This window comes from Coptis chinensis, chromosome 9 (genome assembly GCF_015680905.1).
Source record: "Coptis chinensis isolate HL-2020 chromosome 9, ASM1568090v1, whole genome shotgun sequence".
Taxonomy (NCBI): domain Eukaryota; kingdom Viridiplantae; phylum Streptophyta; class Magnoliopsida; order Ranunculales; family Ranunculaceae; genus Coptis; species Coptis chinensis.
In genome coordinates, this window is record NC_141464.1 from 16,325,955 (window position 1) to 16,345,099 (window position 19,145).

The following is a 19,145-nucleotide window of genomic DNA, read 5'->3' on the forward strand; positions in this document are numbered from 1 at the left end:
GTGTTAGTGCATACTACCTCTTGGTATGCGAGGTATGCACAAACGTCGGTCGCATACCAAACATCATGAAAGAAAATGGTATGCAAAAGTGTCGGAGATACTTATCTCTTGGTATGCATCTTGCACGCGTCGCATACCAAACATCACAAAGAAAATTGTATGCACAAGTGTCAGTGCATACCAAACATAGAAGGGTAAAATTGGAAAGAGTAAAAAATAAAAAAGTCAAATCTGTCCTTATTAATAATTAAAACGTGAAATTTGGTTTTTCTAGTAGTTATAAGCAAAAAATTGTTTTTATCAATGGTTTCAAAACCCAGCTGTCCTAGACTATGATTAAAATTAGAAATTGGGCCTTTTGGCTTATTTCTTGTTGTTTAAAACGCTAGAGGAAGGGGTCGAACCTCCGACCTTGTGGTTAACAGCCACACGCTCTAACCAACTGAGCTACTCCAGCTTCTCCTTCCCGCAATTAAGTTTTATTTATTAGAAAATTAACATTGAAACCTTTTAAAATTCGATGATATGGTCAAATTTCGGTTGAGGAAAGGTCCCCCCATTTGGAAAATTGTCGTCTATGCTAGTGGGTGATCCAATCCGTTCCCCTTATCCAAAAGAACATACTACACCACTAGTATTTATGGTAGCACACTACAAGCCGAGATGAAAAAAAGAGATATTGAAAAGGCGAGTGTCTAACTTTTCGCGAACCAATAATAATGGGCCCCACCCATTTGCACTTTTTTATCTCTTAAAAAGTCCCTTCCCAGAATCTAGTGTCTGATTCTGTTTCATTTTCTTCTTCAGCTACTACTCCCTTAGGTACCTGACTCTACTTGTCCTTCTTTTTTACACTTCACTAGTTTTCATCATAAACTTTAAAAAAAGTTTAGATAGAGTCATAGAGACATAGAGTTGATGTCTTAGTAAATAGATGCTTGACTTGTTGTGCGGGTTTTTTTTTTTTTGTTCTTTCAAGGTTGTCGACAACGTGAGCTTTGTTGTACTGGTATTAGAATTTAGAAGTATGAGACTTGGAAGTATGATGGTGGAAGGGTGATTTGGTCGGTTTGGGATATTGATATCATAGAAGAGTGAAACTGAAACATGGGTCAGTTATGCGACTTTTGTGGAGGGCAAAGATCCATGGTTTACTGTCGGTCGGATTCTGCTTGTTTATGTTTGTCATGTGATAGAAATGTACACTCTGCAAATGCACTTTCTAGGCGTCATTCCAGAACTCTTTTGTGTGAAAAGTGCTGTTCCCAGCCTGCGACAATTAGGTGTCTCGAGGAGAAGACCTCGCTTTGTCAAAATTGTGACTGGAATGCCCATGGTGCCTCAACCTCATCTTCACCACATAAGAGGCAGACAATTCATTGTTACTCGGGATGTCCTTCCGCAGCAGAACTTTCTAGGATTTGGTCCTTTGTTCTCAATTTCCCTTCCATGGATGATCAGTCCTGTTGTGAGCAGAGAACCGGGTTAATGAGCATTGATGAAAACGTTTCAAGCAACTGTTGGGATCCTCCTGGAAACACCAATATGTTAGACGACGATGCTAGTGGAGAGGACGATGTTGACGATGTTGACAATGTTAATAGGTACGATGATAGGATGGGATCTTCTTCAATGCGTGTGCCAAGCCCCATCCCATCCCGTGTTAATCAGACAGCAGGGTTCATGGAGTCAACCAAACCTAAGGTAGTTATGACTTTAAATTATTAAGTAAAGGGTGCATAATTCTTCGACATTAAAGCTACCAACATATTGACTATGATGACTGTCTACCCCTACATGTTGCAAGGCAGCAGAAGTTGGGCAAATCATTTGGTCTGTTGCACATAAGAAATATCCTTTTCAAAACAAGTTTTTAACTGTTTAGCTTATCACCCAATTTGTAGGAAACTTATGGATTGTTTCCAACAATTCATCAAGCAATTGCCAGAACAATCTTAGGTTTTTATTCATTAGATTGCCGTATTAATGAAAATGGTTGTTTTTCTAATCAGAAACAAAAAGATGAAAATGGAAAATGGAAACAAACTTGGGTTTGTATTTGTTTTGTAAAACGCTAAAAATCACTATTGTTAAAGTGCGTCCAATGCATATATTTGGATGGGATTTGGAATACTTCATTTGGATATGCGTGGTTTCTGAGCTTGTGCATCTAAATGATAAGGGTCAACTACCACCAATGTACATACCGTTGATGTGTAGTAGGCATGATTCCTAGAAAATTGATAAATATTGTAGTTCATAGTTTTGGGCAGTTTAAGTTTCAATTTTCTAGGACACTTTTTCTTTTTATGTTATCACTATCAGTCAAAGGCACAGACACTGGCTCTGTGGTGTGGGTGAGCCTAACCCTAGGCATGTTTTGACTGCATAGATCTTAATCACCTCCTAAAGAACATTTCTTTGGAAGTGCATATGTAGTAGTAACTTTCTCAAGTGCTCCAGATTTTTAGTTACTCATTTCTGGTTATAATTGTGATTCTCCTCCAGAACGTTTTATATCAAGAAACATATAAAGTTGTCATGTGAACAAGGGTGTTTGCATTCTCGTTCATGAATGACTTATTTCAGTCTTCCTCTTGTGTACCAGTCTTTGTTGGGAACTTGGGATCAGTATATGATACATCTTTTGTTGAATTCAGTCTCAATTAAGTGGAAGATATTTTTTTTATTTATATTTTGTTCGGTGTTTTTTTTTTATGTTGCTTTTCCCTGTTTGCAAGAATGAATTAGATTGATTAATTACATTGCTTTTGGTTGAATATCAACTTATACTTGGGGAGGACATAAACTTAGTTGAGAAATATTTTCTTATTGATGTGCAGAAGGACTCTTCTGAAACAAAACGTGTTGGAATATGTGAAGCTGATTATTTTGAAGACTTCAATGCGTCTGATATGGAGTTAAACTGTGAGAATTATGACGAACTCTTTGGCGTATCACAGAGTAACTCAGAACAGCTCTTTGAGAATGGTGGGATTGATAGCTTGTTTGGAGTGAAGGATCTGTCTGTTGCTGCCTCTAATTGTCAGGTGAATTCCTCTTTGAGGTTACCTCCTTGTCCCATTCTTATATTGCATGCTTTTGTACCCATATTTCATTTTTCACTAGTTTTGCATCAAGTGTTTGCATACTCTTAGTTATGGTACTGAAACTCATAAATTTATAATTACCTGTTCGTAAATGATCTGCACCATCTTCAATCAGGAAGCTTGAACTAGGGTGGCATGCTCATGTCAATTTGTCTTGCGAATTTCTTTTTGTTGTGGTACGAAGATCTGGAATTTATGAGAAGGAACAAAGTTAGGTTCTTTAAAAATAGTCAAAACAGACATGATTAATAATAAAAGAAGGTGACTTCTGTAAACTAAAATTCTTTTATCTAGATAATGTGGTGCTTTCTTTCCTTCTCGGTAGATATGGCTAATGGCTCATCAAGCGCGACACCGAAAGACTCAACAAATGTAGATGTCTTCTATGATGTCTGAACAACATCCTAAGCCTTTTAGCAAAATTGTATTTGTTTGGCTTTGAAGGGATGGTCTAGATGAAACTAGGTGTTTTGTCTTGGTTACATCGTGTCTGTATATTTAAGTCATACGCAGATACATTTCCATACCACTTTCATGGGGTGGGCCATTGGATGACAATGTCTTTGTAACACCCAAGGCCAACTATTTGACGGCCAAAAAGACGTTAACTGGTCCATTTTGTTGGTGGTGGTGGGGGGGGGGGGAGGTAAAATAAAGCCTTATCTTCTTTTTCTTTTCTTTTTTTTTTTTCCAAATTTTAGGGTTCTTCCCTAAGTCTAATGGTGTTCATCTTACTCTTACTATTGCTTTCGCAAGTATGTCATCAATATTTGTATCAGAGTGACGATGGGTTTTTATGCATTTTCACGAAACAATTTGTGAGCATAATCTCCATGATTTGTCATGCAAATACCATAATGAAGAGGGCTGGTTCTTACCGCCGATATTCAGGTTCTTGTCCTATAGAGTGTGCCAATGACGACGAACACAATGTTTTGGAGTTGGAACAACGACAACATTCCGTCAGGGCTGACACCCCTCCACCGCTGTTTGAGAGTCCGCTTGGTCCTTCTAGTGATGTGTCCCAACTCCCAAGCCACTTCCTTGGCTCGGCATGAAGGTGTGTTGCCCAGTTGTTGCCCTAAACCTACAATGCCTTGTCTAATGATAGCCCAAACCGTCCAAGTGATTATTCCAATGTCGGTACCTCTTCTGCAAGTTTTCAGCATTATTTCGATGCTTTGATAACTTCTAGTTGTCAGTTATTCAAATCAATTACTTCACTTGTTTTCATGAAGTTGATGAAGATCCTGTTAGTTGACCGAACTTTGGTTGCTCCATTAACGGAGGATAGTTCAAACACTTGGTTACTACACTCTATATTTCCTACCCGATTTATTTGTGACAATAGATCGTGCAATGTGGTTATTCATTGTGTTTCTGGTCAGAATTTGGTTTCAAGCCAAGTAATCCGGTACATTCTTTGCTAGTGGTATCAACTTGCTGGTTGAGCCTATTGAAGTCCCTCCTGGCTACAAACCTATTCTTGATCAGTTTCTTGATGTTTGTACTCAGCCAAGGGAAGGCTGCGTTCCTCTTATGAGCAATATACATCACGATATAGATTTTATCCGGAGCGCTCCTCTATCAAGTTTTCCAGGATGACTCCATCTGAAAATATTGATTTATAGTGCCAAGTCAGTTACTGCAGAAGAGGTATTTATGCAAAAACAAGTGGCCTTGTCTTGTTCCACCCCTTGTTATTCCAAAGAAAGATGGTAGTACGAGGAGTGTGTTGATACAGGGCAATAGATAAAACTACAGACAAGTAAAAGTTTTCAATTCCTCGTCTTGATGATCATTTTGATTCTCTTTCTGGAGTTAATCTTCTACGAAATTGGGCTCTGGTTTATCATACTCGTATGCTTTTCCGTGATGAATGGCTTCTTATGTCGTTTGGGTTACCGAGTGCTCCTGCTGGCTAATGACTGATAGGGTTTTTGCTTGGGCGACAAAAGCAATATGTTCTATGGCTGATCTAGGAGGATCTAGGGTCTCTCAATATTAAGATCTTGGGGCCTTTAAATGGTTGGGATACTTCTGTATATTCAGTAAATTTCACAACATCACAATAAACTTCCGGACATTATAGCTGTCCTTGTGCTTTGGGGATTATAAAAATCAATAGACTCAAGGATGCTCACTAAGAAGAACAACAAAAACCAAACAACCATGCAGAACAAGTTGCAAGAGGAATCATCTGAATGATAGTTCGAATGAATGTCAATTAGGAACTAATCATTTGACTGGTTGATTCAACAGTTTTTGTTATAGAAGTTTCTTTATTATTTCCTAGCTAAATTAGGAAGGTTCTAAAGTGTATGGAAATAAAGAAGACTCGCCCTGAAGAACATACAAATAAGGTTCATGAGAGAAAAGAGGAGACTAAGCAATGAACACTATATTAGAGAGCTGGTGTTGATCCATCCTCTAGTGGTATTTTTCATGTCTTGTAGGAGAAATACTGACACTTTCCACCATCAAGTTCAACCTCTTTATTGTCCTTTTTGTTTTTATATTATTTTATTCTATGTGTATCATAATTGGTTAGATAGCAAAGAAACTAGTACACGACCGCGTAAAAGGAAAAGCACTAAGAGAGGACGATCTGAAAAGGAAATAAGCAGTTTAAATGTTTCATTTAGTTATTTTTTTCTATCTTTCTTTGATCTGCTATATGTATTAAGGGTGTCTAGGAACATAGTGACAGAAATCAGCATCCATTCTCTCAAAGTTTAGTTTACGAGACATAGTGTGAAATTTATGGCATTCTGATTAGTAGTTTTCCTTTTGATTCAGCTATTTGGCATTAAATTGGTAAAACCTTTGCGACTTATTTGGATATGATTCTTTGAGAAGGTAAACATACATATATGATTATTCTTTATAGGGAAGTTTAGCTGGGAAAGGTAAAGTGGTGCAGCCAATATGCAGTGATGCAGTTTCTGTGGATTCAGTAATGAGTGCTAAAACCGAACCAGTCCACTACTGTCAAGAAAAGCGAGCCCATTCAAGTCTCTCACTCTCTTTTTCTGGCTTGACTGGGGAGAGTAGTGTGGGAGATTATCAAGACTGTGGGGTGTCTTCAATGCTTCTCATGGGAGATTCTTCATTGGACCCTCTAGGTGCTGAAACTACATTCCAGTCAGCTAGCAGAGATGACGCTGTCATGCGTTACAAGGAAAAGAAGAAGTCACGCAAGTAAGTATGCATATATGAATTTAGATGTGTGACAGAATGGGGTAATGCATATTAGTCTGTTGTGCATTCTTCATTTAAGTTAATTAATGCAATTTTCTCTTATTAAATGGTGAACTAGGTTTGAGAAAAAAATAAGATATGCTTCTCGCAAGGCAAGGGCTGACATTAGAAAGCGCGTTAAAGGACGGTTTGTTAAGGCCGGAGATGCTTATGATTATGACCCGTTATACCAAACCAGAACTTTCTGAGCACAAAGTATACTTGAAGAGAGATCTGGTTGAAGGTTAAGTTGGCTATGCGGTGTATCTGATATAGGATTAGTACAATATTGTGCAATGCAAAAAGTATGCTACATAACGGGAGGTGAGCTGTAGAAAAAGGAAAGGGAGATTATATTCTATCACCAATAACAAACTCTGGTGCTGAAATTTCCCCCATCCACGGACAGTTCATCTTGTGAAATTTCCCATTGATTTTTTCTTTGCCATTTGAAAACATTCCTCCTTGTCTGGAGAACTCAATGGTATTACTTTTTCCTATCAGCTCGTTCTCCTTATTTTTCCTCCATGAGCACTGTCAGCAATTCAGCCACGTATGACAGCATGATAGGCCGCTATGCCTTGCTGTCAGACGAGACTAGACCAAGGAAACCCTTGAGATGTCCATAGTTAAATTTATTTTGTTGTGTGTAGTATAGTTTGCATCCCAGAGGCCGTTCTGTATTTATACGATGTGTAATCTGTTGGGATATTTGGCCTTTACAAAGCCAATGAACATTTATTATTTATACATGATGATTAAATATACAAATCTTATTATTATACATATGGGTGAACTAATATCATATGATGAAACCATAAGTTCCATAGGTAATAGAATTAAAACAATCAAGCATATGAAGAGTCATGTGCGAGATATTTGATTGTATCTATTTACGTAGAATGCTCACAGTTAGGGGTGAAGTCGGACGGCTTCACTTATAAGATTGCAATATACATAATTGTTATATGATAGGATAATGATATCTCAATCATTTGAGTATGACTCTAAGTTTATATATTGGTGTAGTCACATGACTAACACTGAGGGGATCAAAGTGAGAAAACACTATAAATTTACTGTTAAAGTTAGTATGCAAATCTTACTTTACCCATTAATTCCTAGACTTGAGGAATTGTGAAAATTTATTGTGTTTCAAATTTATTACTTTGAGACGTTAAAAGGTAATGTCTATTCATAGACTAAACTTAACGTTTTGGGGAATGAATGTAGGACGTCTTGAGTCACTAATTCTAATAAAGGATCCACCACTCTACGAAGTTTTGTATTAGAAAATTGTAACATAACTAATTGAGTTCAAACCCGGCCGGTATAAGAAATAGTTTTTTAAATACTCAATTGATATTGAATGTCACATTGAATCAATTAGACATGGGTGTGATAGTGAAGAACAAATTCTCAATGGTCTAACTGTGAATACAAGTGAAGTGGAGGGATTTAGATATAATTAATGGTAAGAAAGAATTTTCTTGAAAGTTCTAGGAGCATGGAGGGATTTAGATATAATTAATGGTAAGAAAGAATTTTCTTGAAAGTTCTAGGAGCATTATTGTAAATATGGATTTGTTAATGGGCATTTTCGATATTAAAGAGATATATATTAAAAAGTGTTTTAGTATATCAAGTATTTGGAATTCTAAGTGGATCCCACTACACACGACTTACATATTTTCAAAGTTAAAGGGACTCAAAAAGTACAACTAAAAGTAGGAGAAAAGCAAAAGTGTTTTGTGGTGTGTTGTGTGGTGAATACTACTAGAAAGTTGAAGACTAAGTTTTTTGGATTCAGTTTTGGAAAGTTTTTCTTTATTGTCAATTTTCAATTCCGGTTTTAAAAGTATTTTTCTTTTAATTCCTTTTTTATCAATAATAAATTAGCATGTTAAAGATGTAGGATTAAAGTAATCCCAACAATCTGCTTACTTGGATGCTCACGTGCTGGAAGTCTGTTTGAGTGTTTGTGTATTTACTTTGGTTTTGTTGCATTTTTGCTGTAAATGGGTTCGTGAGAGCTTAAACGAGTGTTGTATCTGAAAATGCAAAATTAGCTAGAGTTTTTCTAGATGCTTTTGTACATGAAATTACTACTGTTTTTGGGTATGCAGATATCAGTCCTAAAACATTGCATTTGCTGGAAAAGGAAGATATTTGTATTGATATGAATGCCAATTGGGATTTCTGAAACGTAATGATTATAATAAGGTTTTGTGCCGATAAAAAGGAAATGGGATTGTAATTATTGCACATTCCTTGATTTGAGTAATATAGAATGCCATGTAGTACATTGGGTATTTCGAAACGGCTAGGCAAGATCTTTTGTTTGGCAGGAAAGGTGAGCAATTTTATGACTAATAAAAATAGAGTTACAATAGAGTTACAGGGATGGGGAACCAGCTCTTTGCATCTGCGGCAGAGCCTACTAAGAAAAGTGATTTGAAGAACCTATGGTATGATCTAATAAGTCATCCAGCTGTGGCAAAATGAGGTTTGGAGCTGCACTACTGTGAAGAGCCTGAAGTCAAGGTTGAAGCTTTGCAGCTGCATCAGCTCCGAAGTTAACTTCTCTCCAGGTGTGTGTGAACCCCCATTCTGTAATATGAGCTGAAGCTTTTTCCCATCTTGCGTTGAACTGCCAAGGCACTGGCTTCTCGTTAAAGGCAAGTACCACTGCATTGGCAGATTCTGTTCCATTTCTTCCTAGCTGCCATTCTGCATCATAATTTAGTAACTGGACCTAGTCCCCTTGCCACGACACCAATTATGTTAGCATCCTGATCTCTGCGAACTATCCCAGCACCTCCCAGACTTACCTAAGCTACACCCATCACAGTTCATTTCGATCTCATTTTCTTCAAGTGGAGGCCAAGAGAGCTCCCTAATCCTTTGATGCATTACAGTTTTGCAAGTGATGCCAAAGGAATTCAAGGTTTCATATTCTGCCACTAGACTATGCAGTTTTCCTTTCTTTAGCTGACCTGTGATTCTCATTTAAAAAATTACTGCAGTTCTAAGCTTAGCTTGATCTAAATCTTTGCTCCCAAACACATTAAGTTCCTCGCTTTCCATGAGGTGAAAACTCCAGCTGACCAGGATTGCTTGTATGTACAAGTCCAGCTTTTGGCTGCAGCTCTCTCTTTAACATTGTAACTTCTGAGTCTGAGCTTGAATAGGCCGTGCAGCCATAGCCTTTTGTTCTTTGGCAATCTCACAGTTCCATAATCAGTGCAATTGCATACGTAGCAACTTAATGCTAACCTCACACCTCTGGCTTGCACCTTGTCTGGGAACAGCTTTTTGCAAAAGTTACCGTGCAAGGTTGCTGCCGTGGAATGTATGTGAGAGCTCTACACCCCTTTACTTCACCAGATCTTGCATTTCTTCTTTCGGATTACTTCAGAAGCTGAGCAAAGTGTGAAGTCACTTCCTGTGTGACATGACCTTCTTCAATAGGTGGTTGAAGCTGATGTAAGGCAACCTGGAGAAAGCAGTATGCATGGACTGGGGGGGGAGATATCCCTTGAGGTCACAAACCTTGTCCTTCATGAACCATGTTGAACGTGAATAACAGTCGGTGTACGTTTTATGTATCTCTAATCCGCACACAAGCACTGTTAGGCTGTTAGCTGAGATAGATATGGTACTGAGATGGTCTAAATCAATTTAGTACCATACCATTAATAACATGATTAACTATATCACTCCTGATTTAGTAGATTGATATTGTGGGTGCAGATATAAGGAAAATAATTAAAGAAAAAGGGCTAGAGCTCCTTAATTAAAGGGGATTCATCGTTAAGAGAGAAAAAATAGGACATATTTTACTAGTTTAGATTGTTGGAGATTTTTTCTCGGGAACGAAATAACTACCTGGGATAATTGTATAGATAGTTGGAATCTTTACGTATTTGTATTCCTGTTTGTCTCTCTGTCTCTCTCTCTTGGTATCTCTCATTACAACAAGAAAACAAGACAGCTTTGGCGATGATATAAAGTTTTCTTTGTTGATCATACTACTGTGTGTCGACAGGTAAGTGCAAGCCTAAACAATTGATTGAATTTTCATTACTATTTATTCATGGGCAATTTGGTTATGTTTGTTCATGTTGTATCCGATTAATGACTTTGGACAGTTCTAAAGGAATTCCAATGTCTCATTGAAAACGATTAATTGTTTCTTTTTTCTTGTTACCCTAGTATTCATTTTAATAATTATATAACAATGAATCAATCATTAGGGCTTTCAAGGAATGTTATAGCAAAATTATGGGTCTCTTTCTCAAAGCTTTTGAAAATTTTAATTCCTTTCTTTCGTTTTTAAAACCATAAAACGTGTAACAAAGCACGCCTGCAACCCCTTTCTAAACATCGAAACACGGTTGTTTTTATTTTGTTTTCTTTCTAGAGCTTCTAGGGTGCGCAGGGTGCACAGTAGCTGTGGTGGCAGGATTTTGCGCCACACAACACGGAGGGTAGAACCGGAAAAATGCGTGAACAAGTATATGCAATAATAGATATAATATATTATGCATCCATTATTTTGTTTTTTGTGAACAAGTATCATTTTTTGTGAGAAGGCTGATACATGCAATATATCATTCATCACTTATGGGGAAATGCTTCTTGACCATTTTGTTTGTATGATATATGTCATATGTCATCTATTTGAGACTCTACATAAGAGTGATATATATCATGTATCATTCTTTGCGAGAAGAGTGGTATATGTTATATATCATCCATCATTTATGAGAGAATGTTTCAGGATTATTTTGCTAGTATGATACATGACAATATGACATGTATCATGTATCATGTTGTCAATTACGTTTTTGTAAAATTTACTAAAAATTATGTAGCCTATGTAACCGGTTACCAAAAATAAGTAGAAAAAAGGAATGAGCATATGCCTGCGCATAGTAGATTTTGCATTTTCTTTTTATTAAAGAGTGTTTTGAAAGAACTCGAGTCCTATTAGATTTTCTCTTGCCTATACTTGATTCAGATTTGGGACTTCACTCCTATTTTATTTTTAAGTTTACAAACAAATTTTATCCGAAGAAATTTAAAATTAAATTCATAGTTCTAGAAACTAACTGTTTTGCATATAGAATTTATAGTCTCAGAACCAACTATTTTTTTGATTATGAACTTTCATTGTATATATTCAAATGGAAATTTTATCATACATGATTATATGTAGAATTTCAAAAATTGGAGCCTATTCTACATATGTAGAATTCCAAATTTGTAGAACTCGAGTCCTATTAGATTTTCTCTTGCCTATACTTGATTCAAATTTGGGACTTCACTCGTATTTTATTTTTAAGTTTACAAACAAATTTTATCCGAAGAAATTTAAAATTAAATTCATAGTTCTAGAAACTAATTGTTTTGCATATAGAATTTATAGTCTCATAACCAACTATTTTTCTGATTACGAACTTTCATTGTATATATTCAAATGGAAATTTTATCATGCATGATTATATGTAGAATTTCAAAAATTGGAGCCTATTCTGCATATGTAGAATTCCAAATTTGTAGTATGAACATTATTAGCTGGACTTAACTCATATTTCATCATAGCATGGTCAAATTAGTCAATGCATACCATGAGGAACCCTCACAGAAAAAGAGAATTCGCATAGTAGAACACGTATGCAAACTGCAGAGTATATTTGTAAGACATACACGATTTAAGGACATTTAAATTCAGGGTACAAGAAAAGCAACATAGCACTCCATGTTTGCCATTGAACACCTGTATTGACTAGCAGGGTTGGGCTATCATAATTTGTTTGTTTGCTAGCATAAAAGAGTGTTGTGCTTGGTACGTTATAAAACAGTAGATATAATATGTAAGAAAAAACAAGTACACCAATATTTTTTCGATAAAAACCAAATAAAATTTTGAACCATCAACTATATGAACGTGCATATGCTAAAAGAACAACATGGTTATGATCTGTATAACACGGTATTCTTGAGTGCGTGGTCTAGTTCTATATGATCACGCATGATATCAACAAAATTACGTGTCGGTTTCATTTCGTCAAAATAATTTATACTGGAGATATTTGCGTACTAAATTTTCTAGTAAATTCATCTGACAGTTGGAGAAGCAAAAACAAACAACAAAAAGTTAAAGGTTAGCATCTACTTGTTTAGTAAAGATTCCTTGAACCTATAAAGTAAAAAAAAAATCAATGGACTAATTTAGGGTAATTTCTCAATTAGACCATGATGATGTCAATTTCTTCTCAATTAGACCACAAATTGCAACTCAACACATTTTGTCAGCAACTAGTGGGGTAATGTAAGCAATTTTTTGCATTGAGTTGCTGACAATGTTCGAATTGGGAACACATTGACATTATTATGGTCGAATTAGGAATCTACCCACTAATTTAAATGAATGTTGGAAAATCTCATGATGTTTTTCGTTTGAGTTGCCATTCCTCACCAAATTTATGTTAAAAGCGGGCATGATCTCAAAAATTGCAAAAATATCAAGACCAATTAAATCAGTAAGCTTTCGTATATTAATGTTCATGACTTTAACAGAGTGGACATTATTACAAGTGATTGAAGCAAAACTAATTATTATAGAAACTTACTTTACATAAATAGAAACTTACTTTACATACTAGTGTTTGGAATTGTTGGAAGCTCTCATGCATCTTTACAAAACATTTTAAGCGCTGCAAAGAATTTTTTTTACACAAATTTAGGCCCAAACACATAAATTGACCAATAATTTCAATTTTAGGCATGGTTGACCAATAATTACGGTTTTATGACACAAACGAGCTGACATCAGCATCTATCACTAATAATTTCGCTATAAGGACATTTTCGGGCTGACGCCAGCAATTTATTTTTTATTAATACTAATTATGACCTTCTTCTCCATCTAGCAAAAAAAAACTCAAACTAGAAACTTGTAAAATACTTTTGAGATCTAAATGTTTTCATCTTTGAGCTAGTTGATTTGTGTGTTGTGAACTTGTGATTAGTGATTTGAGATATGAGAAAATATTTATCTTCTTCTCCATCTAGCAAAAAAAACTCTGAACTAGAAACTTGTAAATTTTTTTGAGATCTAGTTGTTTCCATCTTTGAGTTAGTTGATTTGTGTGTTGTGATTAGTGATTTAAGTTATAATAAAACATCTTATTCTCTTATGACAAACACTCTTCTCATTTTTCAATTCTAGATTATTGATAATTGAAAAATAATTGGGTCGATTTTGGCACCGGTTCAACAAACAATTGAACAACAATTGAATTTCTTTTTCAAATCCTCGAATCTTGTGTTAATCAATTGTGTGATTTATCTCGATTTCAATATTGTTATCGTTGATGATATTTTTAAGTTTGGAGTAGTAGTCCGATACACATGCAAATATCACTATGCATGTGTACAATACACATGCACACATCATTATGCATGTGTACAACACACATGCAAACACCACTATGCATGTATATACCAACATGCACACTCCATTATGCATGTGTATAGCACACATGCAAACATTATTATGCATGTGTATACACATATATGCAAACACTATATATGTGTATACACATATATGCAAACACTATTATGCATATGTATACTACACATGCACACACCATTATGCATGTGTGTAACAAACATGCAAACACTACTACCACACATGCACACACCAATATGCATGTGTTCAACAAACATGCAAACACCACTATGCAGTGTACAACATGAAATAAATTAAAATTTTCATGTTAGTCTTAACATAAAATGTGAGTGTGCTTAAAAAGTCATGTGGGAGTTTTCCCTAATAGCCACTACATTTTGATTTTGATTTAACTGATAAAAACTTAAATAAGGGTAATATCATCTTTCAGCAGTGGTCAACCCAGTTTGTCCTGGAGCTTTAATTCTTTGTGGAACCAAACTAGAAGCGAAATTAAAACGCAATTTTGTCCTATGGGCCCGTTTTCTATTTTTTTTAATAGTAAAAAGTGTTATATTACAATGTATATAATGTATAATTGGGTTGTGTTACAATTTGGTACTGCCTCTCAATGTCATTGAAAGATAGTGTGAGTGAGAGCCTCACAGATTATACACCACTACAAAAAGACACATTACCATTGGTTGTTGATGATCTTTGTCCAGTTGAAAACCAAATCAGAAAAGTAGTGATCTCGGTGAGCTACGAACCAAAAAAAAAATCTCGGTGAACTACCAAGGTGTTTTCTTTCATACAAAGCCATGCCCAAACATTTCCCTTGATCTTGTTAATCACCTTGTTGATGCAAAGTATCATGTTTCTGAAAATGATTTCATTTTGAATACACCATAGTGACCATACAATGGCGTAGGGAAGGATTGCCCATATATGTTCTTCAAGTCCTCTAGTACGAAGTATCGACCATTTTGAGAAAACTTGACTAATTACCTCAAATGACTGTATGAAGTTTACCAACCTGGAGTAGTTAGATAGTAGATTGTTCCAAATTGAACGAGTGACCGTGCAAGACTAAGCACCACAAAGAATTGCTTATATGACATTGCATATATTGAGTATTGGATGTTTCATTGCTGAAATTTCATATTCATTTGTTGTGAAAAGTTCCTTGAACCTTCTGTTATTGATGGTAGTAGGATGTTGGGTGGGTTTGGACACTCGTGTTTTTGGCACACATGGCAATCAACTCATAGATTTTTTGTTTTTCAAAATCCTATTTTGGTGTCTAGTGTCATTGGAAGATATTTAATAAGATATGGATACTTGGTGAATTTGAAAGATCTCGGAAAACTCTTTTTAATGATGACCGATGTTAAGATAATCAAACCGTACTTGTTTCTAACGACCAACTTCTTTGGACACAAAGAGTGCAACAGACGTTTATAAAACCAACTTTGATTGCCTTTGGTCAATTTCAACTTTAGCTTCTTTTGGTGAGGGTAGAAGTTTTAATTGAGTTGTCTATCTTGTATGATGACCTTGATGGTCCTCACCAAAGATCACAATCTAATTCCATGTTGTCCTTGATATAAACTTTTGTTTAATGCTTTCCGCATCCAGTTAAGGTGGTGGACTGTACTTATTACGAAAATTTATTGTATTTCAGAGCTTTAATCTGTAGAAATCCAATGTTTCCCTCTAAAAAGTTTCATGGCTTTTCATTCATTTTTTTAATTGCACCTTGAAGGCATTACTTGGCTATAAAGTATGTAATTACAACTTGTTCAATTTTTTTACTTAATTAGTGAAGAGTTGCCTCATGTTATTGTGGTAGTTGTACTAAAAATAACTTTTCTCTTTTCTCAGGTCAAAAGAAATCCCTGTGATTTACAATTTAAGTGGAGGATGGATGAAAAACATGATGTAGTACACAATTTCTCAATCCCGAAAATAAATATAGATGAAATAAAGAAGGCATCTCCATATACGATCATGTCGCCAAGGACGATGAAACAAGGCAGCCTACAGAAGCAATCAAGTGGAAAGGCAAACTGTCTATGTTCTCCAACTACACATGCAGGATCTTTTAGGTGTCGTCGCCATAGAAATTCTCTACTCAGTCGTCACGGTGGTTCCGTTGGTTCCTACCTATCTGAGTTAGGCTCTAAGTCTGTTGCCACTACATCTGTAATGAATGACCCTCCGCATTCATGCCATTCTCAGACACGGACACACTGATTTGTGAGGGCACATAGTAATTTTTTTATGTAACCATTGAGGGAGAGTTGGGAGACAAGCAAATAAGAACTTTAGGTTTGGGAACTAGAGTAGACAAACACATAAATGTCTTATTCTTGTTTCCAAGTTTACTAGTCGATGATAAGTTAACTTAAGAAGCCCAAGAAAGTTGTGCCTCTGTCTGTCAACTCTTGAAAGCCTTGCTAATTAAATTAGTACAACCAAGAGTGTTGGTTGAATCATTAAAGCAATTTTCTTGTGCTAATTAATTGTTTGCTTAATGATGTTGAAAGCAAATTCTAATGATTACTCTATTTCAACAAGTGTTTAGAAAACCAGACCGGTGGTTCAATTAGTCCAATCGGATTTTGTAACATTTTCGGTTCGGGTTGATGAAAATTGGCACTCATGGTTGGACCCCCGGTTTGAGCGAACCCGACAGTTGGACCATCGAACTAGTCCAATTCAAAATTGAGATAAACCGGGTATCTTTTTATTATGATATATATATTTTTTTTTGGTAAAATTGATGTCAAGGAGAGTATAACTTGGATTTTGTTACAATTAACTAGCTTTAGAGAAAATACTACACTAACCAAATAAAAGAACAATGGAGAGAAAGAGAGAGAGATCTTATTGATGTGTAGTAAGTAGTGAATTAGAGGAGGTTCTCTTTATATATAACTAGGTAACCTCCTCTCCATGATACAAAAATTACAAGAATAGAAACATATGAGGAGGTGCTTCATATGGGCTTAATGGTGGGCATCCACATGAGGCCCACATTTCATAACACTCCCCCTTGGATGTCCGCCATTGTCACATCCCAAATTTTTAACAATTACCTATTGAATATTTGAAATATAAATATCTCAAACATTACTCTGTTCAATCATCTAAAAACCCAGACTACGACGGGGTTTGTTCAAAATATAGGAAACACCTAACATCCAAATAACATAGAATCAACTTAAGAAATTATCCCAAAATAAATTCGATATCACTTTATTAAAAAGGCTACCTTCCGTCCAAAGAATCATCAACAAAACTAATAAAATAACCAAGTCCTCAACATCAAATCCATAAAGTCAGAAAGAATATGAAACTACGTTTATTACATTCGTCCAAAAACATAATCGAACCTAAGAATAAACGAACTAAAGAATTGCTCCAGAAAACGAATCCTAATCAAGCGTCGTGGTTCCACTGCTCTCTGCCTATGTTCCCAAGAACACACCCACGTTACCAAAACAAAGCAAACATGGGCCAGCAAAATGTAATTTGCTGGTATGAGTAGACTAATAATATAAAATAATCCAAAATTTAATATTAAATGAATAACTTTAAATATAACCCAACTTAACAATTTCAACTTGGAAGACAAGTAGTTATGTCTTCTCAACTAGCAAATAGTTTCTTCCCAAGCAAGATTTCCATTCTAATAACTAGTAGTTTAATTTAATTAATTAAATCTTACCGATAACCGTTTACGTGTAAATGTAGGACAACGTCCCTGCACAAAATATTAGTAAGTCCTACACTCCTGCGAATGAGAGTTAGAAAATTACCAATATAAATATTCATATAATATATGCATTCAAACACAAGTCCAAGCACGCACACACACAACTAATGCAATTTATTATATTAACTAAACCGATTAATTTTATAAACCCAACCTTTAGTACCTACTCCACGATTTATACTTTACACATTTGCCAAATTACAAATACCCGTGTGCCTCTCTCACACCGAGTACTACTACAAGACATATGTCCCAAGCGGGGATATCGCCTCCAGGAACATATTTCCATCTTGTAAACTCGTACTTGTGAGTCACAAAATAGATGAACAGTAGATTAGAGATGCTTGAACAGTAGATTTATGATGGAAAAACCATAATTAAAATACTCTCAATATCATAGAAATAATGAGGAGTAGTCTTGTTCGATTCACTCTAGTCGTACGTTACTTGAATGCAAATCTAGATTAGTTAAATCCTTTTACTAGTGAGAGTAATATGGTAATACGTAAAATTGAATAATTTACCTACGAAATGAGCGATGAAACTCAAAACGCAAGTGAAACTAAACTTAATTACGCGTTGCTATCAAAGATTTCTATACTCTCAATTCTATCGAAATAGAGTGGAGTAAAAAGTTCGTTCCACTCTTAGTTCTTTAGTATTCAAGTTTCCTAGATTGATTAATCTATTCAAAGTCTAATGAGAGCAATGGTGGGAATTATACTACGATGTGAATTAAAACTAGACGTAATATAAAGATTATAGCTTTATTAAATTTAACTAAACAATAATTGAATTCTAAATTAATAACTAAGAATTGAATAACAACAACTGAAATTAGATCTAACAATTTTAAATGACAAATCGAAATGAACAAGAAATAACTATTTTATTTATCTAATCAATGAAGAACTATGATTCAAAGAATTAATCTAAACCAATGTATGAAACTAATTATTTTAACTAATTGAATTCAAAAACTAGATCTACAAACTATTTTAATGGCTACTTTCTATTCTAAGCTATCTAACTATATCTTTCTTAAGAGCTAAGTCTTGTTTTATGTAAAGGAGGAGACCAGATCCACAATTTCGTGCATGGGCTGAGGAGCCATGTTTTGGGCTGGAAAATCGAGCCCAAAGCCCAATTTCTTCAGAATAAACATATTTACAATGAGTAATACTATGAGATGAACTAGCAGGTCCATTTCTGAAAACTCAGAATAACGTCTTTAAGTAGGTCCTCACATAAATGTCAAGACAAAAACCACTCTGATTTTTCCGCTCAAATTTCGCTACTCCAGTGTGCAGTGGGCACACTTTACCTTACAAACTCAATGACACACAAAGAAGCTGGAGTTGATCAAACACATCTGCCACTTACTATCACACTATCCTATTCCTAATTGAGCTAGATGTCTTTATTAGGTGTTGCGGGGATTAGGAGATGGTTTAAGAAGGAAGGAAATGGATATTCAAAGAGAACAAGTCTGAGATAATAGAGTCTTCATATTATGTAACTAGAGAAAACCTTATTCTTTACTTTTGCTTCTACA

General features: G+C 35.4%; 1 protein-coding gene, 1 long non-coding RNA gene and 1 other non-coding gene across 4 annotated transcripts; 2 read left to right on the top strand and 1 right to left on the bottom strand.

The window, feature by feature from the left end:
- Window positions 1-383: 383 nt before the first annotated feature.
- On the bottom strand, window positions 384-457 carry TRNAN-GUU (transfer RNA asparagine (anticodon GUU)). The gene has a single exon. It is a non-coding gene; the product is annotated as a tRNA-Asn (tRNA).
- A 58-nt stretch (window positions 458-515) lies between these two features.
- Window positions 516-7,134, top strand: LOC147475026 (zinc finger protein CONSTANS-LIKE 9-like). Of its 2 annotated transcripts, XM_086583377.1 has the most exons (5): window positions 687-822; window positions 980-1,704; window positions 2,844-3,050; window positions 6,001-6,311; window positions 6,430-7,134. In XM_086583377.1, the coding sequence occupies exons 2-5, from the start codon at window positions 1,108-1,110 to the stop codon at window positions 6,557-6,559; spliced, it is 1,245 nt and encodes a 414-aa protein (XP_086439503.1). In that variant the 5' UTR covers window positions 687-822; window positions 980-1,107; the 3' UTR covers window positions 6,560-7,134. The 2 variants fall into 2 exon arrangements, with proteins under 2 accessions (XP_086439502.1, XP_086439503.1); XM_086583376.1 differs by having other exon boundaries at window positions 516-1,704.
- A 3,060-nt stretch (window positions 7,135-10,194) lies between these two features.
- LOC147475027 (uncharacterized) lies at window positions 10,195-16,346 on the top strand. Its single transcript, XR_015208262.1, has 2 exons — window positions 10,195-10,398; window positions 15,694-16,346. It is a non-coding gene; the product is annotated as an uncharacterized LOC147475027 (long non-coding RNA).
- The last annotated feature ends 2,799 nt before the right edge of the window (window positions 16,347-19,145 follow it).

Bases quoted from the DNA above. Each gene is read 5' to 3' on its own strand.
- LOC147475026 (XM_086583376.1), top strand. From the start codon at position 1,108: ATGGGTCAGTTATGCGACTTTTGTGGAGGGCAAAGATCCATGGTTTAC. The intron at 1,705-2,843 runs GTAGTTATGACT...ATTGATGTGCAG, and splicing joins TGGAGTCAACCAAACCTAAG to AAGGACTCTTCTGAAACAAA. The intron at 6,312-6,429 runs GTAAGTATGCAT...ATGGTGAACTAG, and splicing joins GAAAAGAAGAAGTCACGCAA to GTTTGAGAAAAAAATAAGAT.